Source organism: Vidua chalybeata, chromosome 9, assembly GCF_026979565.1.
Source record: "Vidua chalybeata isolate OUT-0048 chromosome 9, bVidCha1 merged haplotype, whole genome shotgun sequence".
Taxonomy (NCBI): Eukaryota; Metazoa; Chordata; class Aves; order Passeriformes; family Viduidae; genus Vidua; species Vidua chalybeata.
In genome coordinates this window covers 11,270,928-11,285,833 of record NC_071538.1, presented here as the reverse complement: position 1 = coordinate 11,285,833, position 14,906 = coordinate 11,270,928, and the positions used below count along the sequence as shown (strand labels likewise).

General features: G+C 41.0%; 1 protein-coding gene across 7 annotated transcripts in view; it reads left to right on the top strand.

Moving 5' to 3' along the window:
• Positions 1–14,906, top strand: part of ELAVL4 (ELAV like RNA binding protein 4) — an 80,861-nt gene that overhangs the window by 17,462 nt on the left and 48,493 nt on the right. For 3 of the 7 annotated variants that reach the window (XM_053950820.1, XM_053950815.1, XM_053950821.1), the window contains exon 1: positions 2,835–2,980. The exons of 2 other annotated variants lie outside the window; for them this stretch is intronic. In XM_053950820.1, coding sequence (XP_053806795.1) covers positions 2,957–2,980 — 24 coding nt within the window. In that variant the 5' untranslated portion in view covers positions 2,835–2,956. Of the gene's footprint in view, positions 1–1,923; positions 2,201–2,834; positions 2,981–8,539; positions 8,708–14,906 lie in introns of those variants that run through there. 2 more of the 7 variants (XM_053950817.1, XM_053950818.1) reach the window with 2 other exon arrangements.

Genomic DNA, 14,906 nt, shown 5'->3' with positions numbered 1-14,906 from the left:
GAATCCGTGGTAATATACTAGCTGTTGTAGCATTTTGATGGCTGTGTGTTCAGTCTAATGGGCCACCTAAATTTGAGTTAGGAAATGTATCTTACAGGCTACTTTAATCTATGCTAGTTTTTACTAAGCTACAAATGTGCTCAGAAAGATGCATGGTGAGAGAAATCCTCTGCAGCCTTTCACATTGTTCATATTTTAATTGAATTCAGTGCTCATTCCACAAATAGATTGTATAATGTTTTTTAAATGTGATTTTTCTCCTTGCTTGGTTTGTGTATAGCTGGATTTTATGAGCTTTACTACATTTCCTACGTTTTATTGGTGTGTTTAGTCTCTGTGTGTGTTTGAGCGTGTCTATGATCTAAAGAAATTTAAAACGTACTGAATGTCTGTCCCCAGCTTAGCAGTGTGGAGGGAATATTTATACTCTTTAAAAGATGAAACTTGTAGAACAATGAGTATTTGATTTACATGTTTTGAAAATGGTTTTGGTGGTTTGTAGTCAGGTTTTCTTTCTCTAGGAAAGAGCTAAGTGAGCTTATAATGTGGCCCATCCTAGCTTTCTCGGTTTTCAGCTCTTACATTTAAAAATGCTTGCAACGATACTGATTTTTCTTGTAAAAAAAAAAAAAAAGTATTTAGTTGTCGAAATGAATCTGTGGATGGTAAAACTAAATGATTCTATGTGTATTAATAGAGTAATACTCCATTGCTTTAGTTGAGATAAATGTAAATTCAAGGTTTGTTGTAATTATAGAGTGCTGTGCCTTGTTACTTAGTACAGAACATGCTTTAGGAAAATACCTCTCAAGTAAAGAGGAAGAAATGAATGAATGCTTCGTAACTTGTGAGAATTCTTACAAAACGTGCTGTGGTCAGAAGGGGGTAAAATATTGCTGTTTGGAAGTGAAGTTTTGTTAGTTTGTCAGTGGCAGCAAGCAGAGGATTAATGAGTGTGCATTGTTAAGTTAAGCACGTTTCTCTAAGGCTGGAAAAGAAAATTCTTTTAAATGCCCAAAGTTCGCTGTTGTTTTATTTCCTGTCGAGCTGAAGAATAATGAAGCGAGGTGGCAAAATAATTCTGAAATAGTACTGTTGTTCAGGGGAGCGCCCGATAAAGAGGTGTCTGCTGTGCCTTAGACATTGTCAAGTGGCAGCAACATCAAATCCACTCCTTTAAAAATACATATTTTAAAAAACCTCACCGGGCGGAAGGAAGGAGAGATGGGTTGATTATTAAAATCAATAGTACCTGAAAATAAATGCAGCTTTAAATGCACGTCAAAGTGCTTTTGTTGTGCCTTTAAGCCTAGAGGCAGATCATTAAATATGCATTTCTCCGGAAAGCAACTGTCGAAAAAGATAAGGTGGTTAAAATACGCCGGACCTGGGAGCGGGGCGCGCAGGAGGTAAGGAGATGTAGGCACTGGAGCATGGCCGAGGTATGGCACCGCCGGGCCCAGGGGTGGGAACAGGGGGAACCAAAAAAAAAAAAAAAAAAAAAAAAAAAAAAAAAATTAAAAAAAAAATACGGGGCTGCGTGTTGTTTCTTCAACCGGGCCTTAATTACTAGACACAAGCAGCAGTTCAGAAATCTGGTCTCTGTTGTTGTAGAGGTCACCGCATCATTAACATTGTCAATCTGGCAGCGGCTAATTTCAATAGCACCTGATGTCGCAACGCCTCCCCCCCCACACACCACACACACCCTCCCTCCCCCCCTCCCGCCCCCCCCCACCCCCCGCGCGCGCGGCGCGCTCGGCCAATCAACGCGCGGCGCCGCTGACAGATGGTCCCATAAATGGCGGTAAAGGGGCGACGGCGGCCGCCAGTCGCAGCAGGGCCCGCGCCGCTCCGCGCGCTCCGCTCCGCGCGTCCCGCCCCGCGCCGCTCCGCGCTCCGCCCGCCGCCGGCGCCGCCGCCCTCCCGCCGCAGCACCACACTGAGACAACGAGATAATATACTTAGCTATTATTATTATTATTTATTATTATTATTATCGCTGCCGCTATTATTATTATTATTATCGATAATAATTTCTCGCCGCACAAACGTCTAGCAGTGTGCTTTGTGGCTCTTCAAAAAAAAAAAAGAGAGAGAGAATAATAATAATAAAATAATTCCCTGAAACCTTAGCAAAACCGTTAGAAGAGTTGAAGCCTTTCAAGACACCCAATATTTGCCATTAAGAATGGTTATGGTAGGTATTAGTAGTTTTAAAATCTGATCGTAGCGGGTTTATATAGAGGTAGATATAGAAGCTAACATACAGGTTTTCCCCGAATCTGCATCATTCTCAGTCTGTGTTTTCCCATGAATTTAGTTTTCTGCTACTGATCTGTTTGTACATGATTTCTCCCTTTCCCCCCCCCTTTCTCTTTCCCCCTCTCTCTCGCTCTCTCTCTTTCATATTTAATGTCTGCGTATCCTTTAATAAAGGATGTACTTTGTCATTTTAAGGTAATTGCGATTTCTCTCAGAATAAAGAGAAAAGCTCATTTCTAATGCAAGGCTGGTATGTGGCTAACTGAAATGCAAAAGGAAGAAGAGGCTTTTTTTTTTTTTAAGGGTGGGGGAGAGTTAATTTCCACATTGACATTTTGGAAATACAAATGCAGAGCAAAATCCTTGGGGGGGGGGGTGAAATGTTTAAAAAAAAAAAAGCCTCGAGATTGGTAATTTTGTTTTTGGTGGACTGCGCAATAGGTATGGTAATTTTAAAAGAGGGTGATTTATATGAGCTTCAGTAAATGCTGCATATTGTATTTCAAAGAGTTTCCTGTCGTGACCTCATAAAAAGAGGAGGAGGCTTGTATGTGTTGCAGTGCCTAGTATATGTCGATTTTGTTGCATCGTTGGGCAGCAGCGCTGTAAGAAGGAATGTCAGCTTTTACATAACGCTCTTTTTGCTTTTGACTCTGTGAGGGGCTGTAAGGGTCCATCTTTGTGATCACAGATGGAGTGGAATGGCTTGAAAATGGTAAGTGAACGGGGAGAGCCTGCTCGTGGGGTTTTGTCTCGTTTCTCGTGTGCCTCGCGAATTTCTTTTGTTCAGGGCGGCGGATCGTGAGCCATAAAATAAAATTAGAGAGCCTTGTTTATTTTCTTTTTTTTTCGGTGGGATATGTCTGCCTGTGTGTGTGCATATGTATCCGTACATCCATTTACCGTGCCTAGCTGCGATGGCACTCCACAGCGTTTCCATTGAACGTCGCGTTTCAGTTGAGCGCGGATGGTCTCTGCTGACAGTCACGGTGTCATGGTACCGCGTGTGCCTGGCGGAGCGGGCGGCCGATGATGCCTTTTAATCTCCGTTCCTATTACACCAGCCTTAAATACAAACCTAATAATCGCCTCTAAAAATCCAGGTATCGCGTTTCCCATGGAGCCGGTGCTGTCGAGGATGGATGGGTGGATGGATGGATGGATGGAAGCAAGGGTGTGTTTTTTTTGTGTCGGGGTGGGGGCTGGGGTTGGGGGGGTTGGGGGAGAGCCGCGTTGTTTTGTGCTTTTTTAAATGCCGGGAGAAGTCAAAGCCATTTATGTGAAAAATAGTATTTCTATTTTTAGCCCGTATTCTCCTGGCGGAGGAGCCCGGACGTGCTCATCTCGTCCCCTCTTTTGTGCTTTTCCTTACAGATTGTGCAAAATGGCATGATCAGACACACAACTGCGGGCACCGGGGCTGCGCCGAGCGGGGCGACCCGGGTGGGGGCTGGGGCCGCCCGCACAATACCCGGCCCTCCTGCCAGCCCCGGGATGGGGGGGCGCCGGGGACCCCCCCTTCCCCCTAATTTAACGTTTTGCAGACTTTTGCCGCAGATATTTATTATAACCGGGGAAACAAAGCGACGGTCTTTTCCCATTCTTACAGGATTGTCTTTGTCTAGCTGCTTGTTTTGATGGGTGTAAAACAAATAAGATTAGACTGAGCAGCCGAACTGAAAGCGATAGCTGGGAGGAAAAGCCAATGAAAGGTTGCCGGGGAAACGAGCATAGGGGAAGCTGAGTGGGGGAGCAGGTGGCAATCATGTGGGAATACTGCAAACAGTGTAAAAAAAAAAAAAACTAAAAAAAAAAAAAGAAACAGGGGCTACCTCGATTATCTCTGCTCTTCTTTGTGGCAGTCACAACTTTAATTATTCTTTATAAATAGGTGTTAATTACATTTCTGGCTCAGGCTTACAGTGATTTCTAGAAATCTGGTTTTAAGCATCTGTTCTTTTTCCTTTGCAAAAGAGGGTTATCTTTTTTTTTTCCTTCCCCCTCCCTGCTGTGAAATTGTACGTGCAAAAAATTGCAAGGAATCCTGTGAGGCAGTATAAAAAAAATGTAAATTATATTGAATGAAGTTGACAGAGGTATAATAGTGAACTCCCACAGCTGATAGCTTCTGCAAATCATTTCTTAGAATTTTCCAGCAAATGTCCCTATGAGAACAGTAGGTAGAATGAATTTACCCTAAGCAGTGATTTTGTGTTAAGTGATATTGGTATTTTTACAAAATCAGATGGTTATATGGCAGAATAATCAGTTCAGGGGAGTTCACCATATTTTAGGGTTTAGGCACTGAGAGGAATTTACAAAAATACTGAAATTATTCTCCTCTTCATCTCCAGCCCCACCTTTAGCCACAGTCTGTTCTATATCTGCTGGAGCAATATCCACTTCCAGTGTCTCGGGCTCTTTGTGGCAACTCTACTTTTTAAACCACAGCTGAATATTTTGTTAATTGTGATGGTATCTTATTTGTAGTGGCAAACAATAATGGGAAATGGTGGTGCTAGAAGTGTTAAAAAAGCGTAGTAGACTAGTAAGTGATAGACGGTAGCGTAAAATATATAAAAATGTGGTTGCCCAGAAAATGTTCATCTATCACACATCAGGAGGCATAAGAAGCAAAGCAAGAATATAGAACACGCCTTTCTTTCTGTCTTTGGATTTGCAGATATTTTTACTTTATTCCTTTCTCTGGTGCAGGGTTACTTTGAATGTGAATTCAAGCAGGGATAGTAGTGCTTGGTTGAAATAGGAATAAAAAATTAAATACCCTTTTAATTTGCTTTAAGTATTGCTTCTGCTGCAGTCCTTTCTGTGAAAAAGTGATTGAATGACCCTCTGAAAACTGCACTGCTTTACAATGTAGAGGGGGAGAAAAAAAATCCTGAGGGGGTGTGTGCGTGTGTAAAATTCGTATTTTACAGTCTGTGCATGTGCAGAGATGCATTCTGACATGCATTGTAGTTGTACGTGAGAGTAAAATAATTTTTCTTCTGTCCAAAACAGAGATACTGTGTTCTAAATCTGTTAACTTAGTCATGACAATAAATAAGGGTGCCTTTTATTATACACAGCTGCATTGTTTGTTTTAAGAGTCATCAGCTAGTAGTTACATTTTCATTTTCTGTTCAATTTCGTGTTTCTACAAAGATTTAAAAATAATGAAATCCTTGTTTTACGGTGCACGTGTTCCTGCCCTGATCTTCTTCTTTGTTTTAAGATTATATTAATGAATACAGCCTGCATGTACATAGTGACATTTTCTTTCTGCGTGTAAAAGATTGCATTGTAAATCTTCCTATAGAAAAATAGCTATTAAGTTAGTGAAATAGAATTAAGATTGCTAGTGATACTAAATGATGAAAAGGTAAAACCTTTCTGTGGAGACAAAAAGATACAGAAAATGTCGTTGTCCTTAGACATGACATTTTTCTTTTTTTAAAAACTGTTCTCCTGGTGTGTACTAGTCAGAAAGGAGGCAATCTTAAAACTGGATATTGATGCAATGTGAATACCAGCCATCAGTTTAAAATCCCGTCCCCATGTACTCTGCTAATCAAGTTCCCATGTTAGATACAGGGATGCCTCTGCACTGGTGACTGGCTTGGTTGCCTCCTTTGCTTTCTTCCTCTTTATTAATTTTACCTTTTTGAGTTCTCTCAAAGTGAGCCCGAGCTGTTGTGACAAAGGATGGTTACAATGAGCTGGAAGGGGTATACTTAAAAATCCCATTTGAATGGGTACGAAATAGTCTTCATCATCTTTATTTGGTCCTGTTAAATATTGTGACTCTATTGAAAGAAAATCTAGTTGCATTAATCTTACATATATTTAATGGATTAATTTTTTTTTAATAATATCTTCTAACTTACAGGGAATGTTTTTTTTTTTCTCAGCCTTCCTACTTGGTATGCTGGGAGTGTACTAATTAAATGCAGGTTATTTTCTGTGAGTAATTGTCATACTGTTGGTACATAACCTAGAGCCACTCAACACCCTGAGGTTTTTCAAAAGAAATAAGGTATGATTGTGTCCCATGTTCTGACAGGGGAATTTGTTGTCTTCTTTGGGAGCTTGGACTTTGAAAATAATTTCAGCAAGCAGCCCAGGCAAGAAATGGACAGTGGCAGAGAATATTATGGTGAGAGGGAGAGAGATGCAGATAACTTGACAAATCCACTTGTCCGTTTTGGCAATCTGTGTTCTCTGGACACCTCATTTACGTGCCTGGACACGTTAAAATGTACATTTGTTTGTCTGTGGGACAGCTAAGTGGATACACTCCGATGCACTGGCAAATACTGCAATGCAGTATTTTTTCAATGTCATTGGGGTTTTGGGGGAGAAGTGGGCACAAACAGTTTTCTTGCAAGTGAGGTGATGTTAAAAAGCATGGTACCTCTGTAAAGGATTGGCCAGATTTTTGCAAAATTTGCTAATCTGTGATAAAAAGTCACCCCTCCCCCTTGCACTCCTCTCTGTCTCTTGCTCTTTTCCTTTCTGTGTGGAGTGGAGGAAGAGATGGGTATGCATGTGTTTGTGCATGTGTATCTTCCCTTCCCATTTGAATGGATGTTAAGGAAAAGGCTGGGATTTGGATGAGGAGGGACAGGGTGTTTGTGTAATATAACAGTTCCCAACTGTTTCTGTAAATGTCCAGTTACCAGCTGTGTAGGACTTGGAGCAACTTTAAAAGAAGGGCCATTTTTAATTTTCTAAGGAACTTTGTGAAGAGTAGGGCAGTTGGAATTCAACAAGTATGATAGAATAAATCCTAATAAAACATGTTTAAAGGGTACCTGTACCTTGCCTTAGCCTTTGGGTACATTTAGCCATTTGAGATAATGTAAAGGAAAGATGTTAGAGAAACAGATACTTAGAGACTGCTTGCTTGCTTTTTCCCTTAAATTATCAGTCTTTACTTTTTAAATACTAGAATATTTTAGGCGCAAGGGGCTTTTGTAGGTCACTAGCTTTACAGCAAGAAGAATAAAGGGGAGAGAAAAGGTCTCAATGTGTCAGAGGCAGTAATTGTATAAAATTAGCCATCTAGAAAAGGCAGGAAAGGCTTGGAGGAAAGGAGGCACTAATATGTGAAACAGCACTGTGCTAGTCGGGGAGATAATGAGTGATAAATTTGAACTGGTGCAGTGGTGTGATGCCCATTAATTTCTCAGAACCTTGACTTTGCAGGTTTGTTACTCTGTTGTTCACACCTTTAATTATAACTAGTTTTGGATGATAGCTTGGGGCACTGAAGATGAGACCTTTTGTTTGTTGTTTACTCATTTAAATATTCAGAGTTTGTAATAGCATTGGAACATCAGTGTTAGAAATTAAATACTCTCAGATGAGATTATAATAAGAATGCAGTTAATTCTTGGAACTGCCTAACATTGTCTTATTTGTAGCATTTACATTGCTTGCATGAATTCATTAAGAATTAGCTCAGCAATGTTAGGTTGCGCTTTATTTTCTGTAGTGAAAATCTGTGCTCCCTAATGGAGCTCCTGCTGCGTTATTGCTTCTTTAGAGCCCCAAAAAGTAGGGAGGAAGCAGAGAGCCCATCTTAGCTATTGTTCTACCCTTGATAGTATTGTACACGAAGACTTTCACCTCAATGGCTAAGAAAATCTGTAAAGTTAGGAAATGCTGGGAACCAGTTAGGAATCATTCATTAAATGGGGAGAAAAGACAGAATATTAAGAAAATAATTAAAATGAAACATAGCTAAACCTTTGTGTGTCCTCTGGAAATGAGATGTAGTTGCACAGTGTAAGATACAAACCTGGTTTTGACAGTATTTAGAGGCATGATGTATAGAAAATGCTGTAGTACGCCTTCGTTGCTAAGGCACGCGCAGTTGCGTCAGCAGTGCTGTTGTGATGGGAAATTATTTGTCCTTGAATTCTGGGGGAAAAATAAGCGTTCATTTATTTTATTCATTTAAAAATTAAACTTCTCTAATTGCTATAAAATTCTGTATACGTTGCTGCTGGTAGTTTTCCCAGTCTGGAGACATGTGCCAGCATTTTTCGGTGTCAGGGCGGTGACATTGGTGACTTTGAAGCATTGGGAGCCCTTGGAGGTGAAGGCGGCGCAGTAATGTGTGTTTGTTTCAAAGCAGACGCCCGTGACTATGGGAGGTGGCTCTCGCTTGCAGTGCTTCGAGAAGGTTCCACACGTAACACGTCTGTGCCCACGTCAGTGATGTTGGTGTTGGCAGAGGGCAGCAACGCCACTGGAGCCTTTCCAGTAGCGCCAGTCCTTCAGATCCAGCCGCTCCGCCACGCACCTGGCGGCGCTCGCCGAGCCGCGGAAGGCAACCCAAACCGCTTCCCCGGGTTTTCATTTCCTCAGGGACGCTTGGTGAGAAGGTCCCACCTGATCTCCATGTAGAGGCCCCAAAAGGTTGCTGCTGGAGCAGGTAACTGTGCCCCGGTCCCACCTGTTGGCCTGCAGTTGCATGCACTCCCCTTTGGAGAGGCTGAGTGGTTTCCTGAGCACTTCCAAGTATTTTCTCCCAGGCTGAGTGCTGTTGAAAAGCCTTTGTAGAGATGTGAGGGATGAAGGACGCGTGTCCTTCTTGCTTTTCTTCCTTTGAAGAATCTCTCATGGTTGCGTTCTAGAAAACTAGCAAAGACAACTATTTACTCACCATTTATAACTGAAGGCAGAACTGCCTTCTCTTTTAATGTTATGTTTAATTGCCTAGCAAGGACATGGAATTTCTGCTACTCCTGGTCACGACAGGTGCCAGAAGTCCTTGTTTCCCTACTGTTCTTAACAGCAAAACTGATATTTGTGAGTTTGAAAATTATTATTGCTAGACTGATTGTCACTGGAAGGTTTGACATTGAGGATTTTTTTTTTTTGTTTAATACATGGATTAAGATTCTTGATGTTGATTAAGTGCTTGGTGTGTGTGAAAGTCGACCTGATTCTTGTAGTTCTGATTAGAGAGGGTCATAAAAAACTACATGGGCAAAATACTAACAAACCTTTTTAAAGAGTTGAATGCTAATCTGGAGGGGACGCCAGGCCTTTTTTCAGTCCCCTTCAGTTGATATGTAGATGCCCGTAGTCAGCAGCAGTTTAATGTTAGATAATGTGAAATTCATGACTCAACGGCATGAAATAACCCATATTTCAGTCACTACACTGTGGTGGAGTGTTAAAGCATTCTGCTTTGGGGATCAGAGGTATTTGGGGTGTTTGGCTTTTCTGCCTGCTTGAAGGGTTTATAAATGTGACTGTTAATTGCAGTACTTGTATTAATCATCTGTTGGTCCTTCTTGATCTTTGAATGGTGATCGGTGACTTTTTGCTTTACTATGTGCAGAAGATCTTGTGGGCAAAGACGTTATTTCTGTAAAGCAGAAGGCACAGTCACGACTCTGTAGAAGTAATAATGTATGTAAATAAATGCTTCTTAAATAAAAATAGTTCTAATATATCTTTGTTCCAAATGAAGTTACTGGCAGTAGATGAGTAGGGGGAAGTTGATTTTTAGCAGAAAGCATGAATGCTGGAAATTCTTCCTAATATGCCTGTGCCAGCTATACTGTGACAATGTTGCTGTCGATTCCCTTCCTGTGAGAGCAGCTGTTCAGGGAATTAAACTCTTTGCTTGATGCAGAGGGTCCTGAAAAATTCAGTGTGCTGCTACAGTGGTGGCTGTGGCCATTTTTAGTGTGGCCGTTGATAGGAACTAACTCTGTGATCCAGCACAGTAGCATATTGTTCTTTAGGCTAACTGGGCCAGGACAGAATTATCATTCTGTATTTCGTGTGCTCTGTGAGAGATTCCGGAGAGCACTTCAGAATTTGACATTGTGTTTGATAATTTATAGAGCACAGTTTATATTTAACTGTAGACATACTAATCCAGGGGAAAAGAGTAGTATATTTTTAGAATCCTTTTTTTATTGTCTGTGCTTGTCATCACCCAACTACTGAAAGAAGTGCTCGCAAATGTAAATGCTCGGATAGAAATGGAGTTTAATTTCCATTGTTAATATTTGCTAAGTGCAAAAGTGAATATTGCTTGTGTGATGTTCTTTGTGGTGATCAAGGAGCTTTGCAGCTGTACGTAGCCAATGTGGCTGCTGGAGGAGCCACGTTCTCCTCCAGCATTCCAGCACCAGGCTGGATCAGGACACTTGGGCTGAGTGCCTCCATGGCCAGGGTGCTTAGGTGATGTAGTAGTTTTAATAGAGACAGTGTCACTTCTGTCACCCACCTGTTTGAGGTGAAATGGATGGAAGTGGATCCAGCTCCAGGTTTAAAGCACCTGCCTGTGGCTGCTGTGCATTTTAAAGAAGGCGTAGCCAACGGAGGACAGTAACTTGGTTGGTTTGACTTTTTTAATACTTAAAGCATTAGTTTGTGTTTAGGCTCTTAGGACATTTCTCCCTGCTGATGTCTAGTAGTGGCTGTTCTATTTCCATTTGCCTTTTGACATCTAAGTGAAATGTCATTTGTGGGGCTTGGAGTCAGGACAGCTGGGGTGGTCTGTGTTCCCCCCTGTCCCCAAGCACCTGAACAGGGACTGAGCTTGGCAGAGCTCCCATTGAGTGATTGAGCAGAATTGTTTTAACCAGAGGATTGTTATCCATGAGGTCTGTTCACCTTTTTAAGAGGAGTTTTGGTACATTCTTAATTTCTTGCTGTTCAGGGTATGTTTGTTAATTTACATTTTTAAGGAAGGTGTTTGGGTTGGCCCGTGGCATGCTTCTCTTCTGTAGTACAGAGATTAATAGTTTGTCTAGGATAAAACATAAGGATCTGTTAGCCTGACCTATGACTGATATGTACTTGATATTTTGTCCTTTATTGATGGATAATTTATTCCTAATCTCCAATATGTGTTTGAGTTTAGCATAGGTGATTTCATGCATGAGATTGTTTGAATGTAAGCATTACTGAGATATTTATCCCATGCAGTACTTTAAAACTTAGCCTCATTTAAGCCTTTTTGTAGGTAGTTTTGTGAGATCATCAGAGTAAACAGCTACCTCTGTTCTCTCAAAGGTGATTTCTGATTATTTTGCTCCCAGAAGCTTCTCAAGTTTACAATTTCTATTATCTGCTTGCTATCTTTAAGATGGTAATGGCATATTATTTTCAGTAATTAATTTAACTTTGTCTACCATGGGTATGCTACAGAAGTAAGAATGCTTATGTTTTATGAGAAGGTTATTTCCATAAGCAGTGTTAGTGTGGTACAGAGTTATAAACTAGCAGGTGAATTGTGGAAAAGATGTAAACTTCTTTTTAATTTTAATCTAGTTAAGTTTTAAGAGAAATACTGATAGCTTGCAGCAGGCAAACATTTCTAATGATGGAGATAGGACTTAGCTGAACATCATAGTTTCTATTTTGGGGTCTGTCTCGTTCAGACCTGCAAGCTGCAGTATCCATAGAGATGCTGCTGCCAGCAGTTGAGATGTACACATGTTGATTAGTGTTTCCTAATTGCATTTAGCAGTGTGTCTTCATTAACATCCTGTTGAGGACAGAGCCTTAAAACATCTTGGTTGGGTCGTGTGTTTCACTAAGCCATCCATTCCTGCCTAATACAAGCCTGGCTTTGCATGAAAAATACATGGGCGATGTTTTCAGAAGAGTTTATGGCTTGGGAGCTGAAATCCTATTGCAGTGAACTTTAATAAATATTAAATTGCTTAAGGGCTTCTAAAAATTGTAGCTTTTTGTTTCTAGAACTTCAGTAGAAATAACAGTAGTGGGGGGTTGGATGTTCCTAGGCTTCACAGAGAGCCTGCACTGGCCTTGCTTTGCTTTGCCTTGCCTTCTGGCAAGTAGATGTTTTTAGGTTTCAGTATGGCTTGTAACACAGGTTTCACTGTCTAAACTCTGGGGTTGCAGATGATTCTAGATTATTTTCTTAAAGGGGGAAAAAAAAAAAAACCATAAAGTGGAATTGTGACAGGTCTACAGCAGCTGAAGACTTGCAGCTGTCTGCTTCTTTCATGAACATGTACATCCCCGTGGGAATCTGTGCGTCAGTACACAGTGCTACATACATATTCCCAAGTCGGTAATAGAATTCAGTTACAGATTAGCAATATATAACTCAGTAATAGAGTCAGTAAACCAAACAAGTAAGTAGTGATTAGGAAACAAAACTGAGCTAAAAATAAAATTCAGAAAGTAACCAGAAATATAAAAAGGCTCTCAATTTCCTTTGCTTTCATTTCAGTGTATTTTTAGGCTGCATGTCCTTTAGACTGAGAATCTGTCTTAAATGTTGATCTCTACCGTGTTCTTACTGTCTAATATGTAGGCTTTTGAGAGAACCTCTTCAGTCTTTCAGAGTTTTCGTCATGTACTTAATGTTTTTGGTCATATACCTGATTTTTTTATCACCCTGTTAAGACAGATTTCAAATACTGTTTCTGTTAGTCAGTCTCTTTTTCCAAGAGGGACAATGCAGTCACTGGGAGACCTCTTGCCTTTGTGGTATCTAATAAGCTGCAGCCCATGGAGAAAGAAGATGGTTCCATCAAATTTTGGCTTGGAATGTCAATCAAAGAGCTCTTTTAGCCTTCGTATGTGTCTTGAGAAAGCAGGTAGTAGCCTCGGTGAAAAGACAGGCGGGAATAAGAAGCAGTCTGGAATGATGAAATTACTAAAATAAAGCCCTTGTAAAATTTTAGGCACAGGGTTGCCTGGTATGAATTTGGCAGAAGTAGAAGTGTGATTGAAGAAGAAATAGATGTTCCTTCAGAACTGAAAGTCTGACCGTGTTGTCTTTATTTCAGTTCAAAAATAGTGCAGACCTTTGAGCAGAGGCGGCGGGTGACCCCCAGAGATGCAGGTGGGCAGAAGCCATTGATGGCCGTGTCCCAGGACAGAAAGTAGGACATGTCCCTGCCACCAGCCTCTGGTGCAGTCTGTGGTCTGTGGGATCCAAGTGGTTGGAAGGGTTTTTAACCCAAGCTGGTTGGGTCCCCCATCTAATAGACAGGACACATCCATTTTCCTTTCCTGGTGTTTTTGGTGTTTTTCCAAAGCTGTGTTCCAGTGTGGTGTTTGAATGCTGTGAAATCAAAGCTGTGTTTTCCCATCTCTTGATGAATTGCATTTAATGGTAGAAATTATCATAAATTCTGCTGAAACCACTCTAAATAAAGTAGGGGATAACTGGCTGGCAGTCCAGAAGTCAGTTTGTCTTAATGAAAAGGACAACCCTGATCACCTATTACACCACTTTCTTCCTTACCATTTCTCAAGTGCTGTTGCTGTAGACTTCATTAAGATACCAGGAGGACACTGAAGAATAGAGCCAAACACCTCTGAGGTTTCCAACAGGCATAGTTACTTGATAATCTTCGCAAGAGGCAAAGGAAAAGCTGGAAATGGTTGAAAGTAAAGCTCAGTAGAAGTTGCTAAAGCATCTCACATTTTGTGAGCTGAGGTAATACATAACACAGAACTATAACTATATTCTGCTTCTGGACAAACATTGTTATCCTCACAAATGTGCCACGCTTCCAGAAACTGCTGTGCATGGAGTGCTTGTCTGTGCACCTGCTCCCCAGTCCTGTGTGCTTCCTCTGAGCTTTGCAGAGTGCTGAGCTGTATGAATGATAATTGTAGTTCTCCTCCTCCAATTTCTTACCCCCAGAGTACCTGCAGGAAGAGTAAGAGATTATGCAAAGCATGCGATATGGTGCCTTTGTTCCTATCTTTAGTGTAGTTATTGGATGTGTAGTTCCAAGAGTGTTTTCCCCTACTGCTCGACTAGTAGCTATTGATGTTGAAATAGTTGCAACTTCTTTTGGTGTCTGCTTCTTTCCCCCACTTATTCCCTTTTGTCCTTAAAATCAAATGTAAAGCTGTAGAGCCCATACTTTGTGGGAACAGAAGACATTTATCTGAAACTCTCAAAAAACCTGCAGTTCGGTGCATCATTATTATATTGGTTTTCTTTTTGGTAAAGTGGTTAGGAGTTGTACCTTTTCAGTGGGCCAGGTTTGAGGGTAGGGGGGTGTGTTACAGGGCTGTCACAGCTTCCTCTGTAACTTCAGCAGTTTGCCTAGATACTTTGATCTGGTTTGACTTTTTAATTTCACTTCTGTGAAATCTGGAATAAAAAGTAGCAGGTTTTGCCTGCTTTTTGTTGCTGTGTTGGTAGAGCAGCAGTCCCTGCTTTACTGCCCATTTGTACAGCACAAGTTGGTGCTGCCATGGGTTATGTCTTTCAGGCACTGCTGTGATAACAAGTAATATTGCCAATAAACTTTGCATCCATTTCACTGCTAGACCAGGGACAGAATATTTTGCTTTAGCATATTCATGCAAAAGCATATAATGGACTGGTTCAGGATAAATTTAGCTATTAAAGAAAATAATTTTCTCCTTTATTTAAACTGAGGCTTGCATCTTAAAATGAACACATTTGTTGTCTTCTCCATTTGGATCATTTGTGTGCTCTGCACAATTATTGTGGCACCCATAAATGTGAATTTGCTAGAAATGTTTGAATGCCATTTCAACCTGAGTGCAGGACACTCTGAAAGCAAGTTAAGACAGCTGTATCTGTGCCATGAGAGCCAGAGATTGCCAGTTTTCTGAGCTGAGACTTTCAGCTATATCTATAT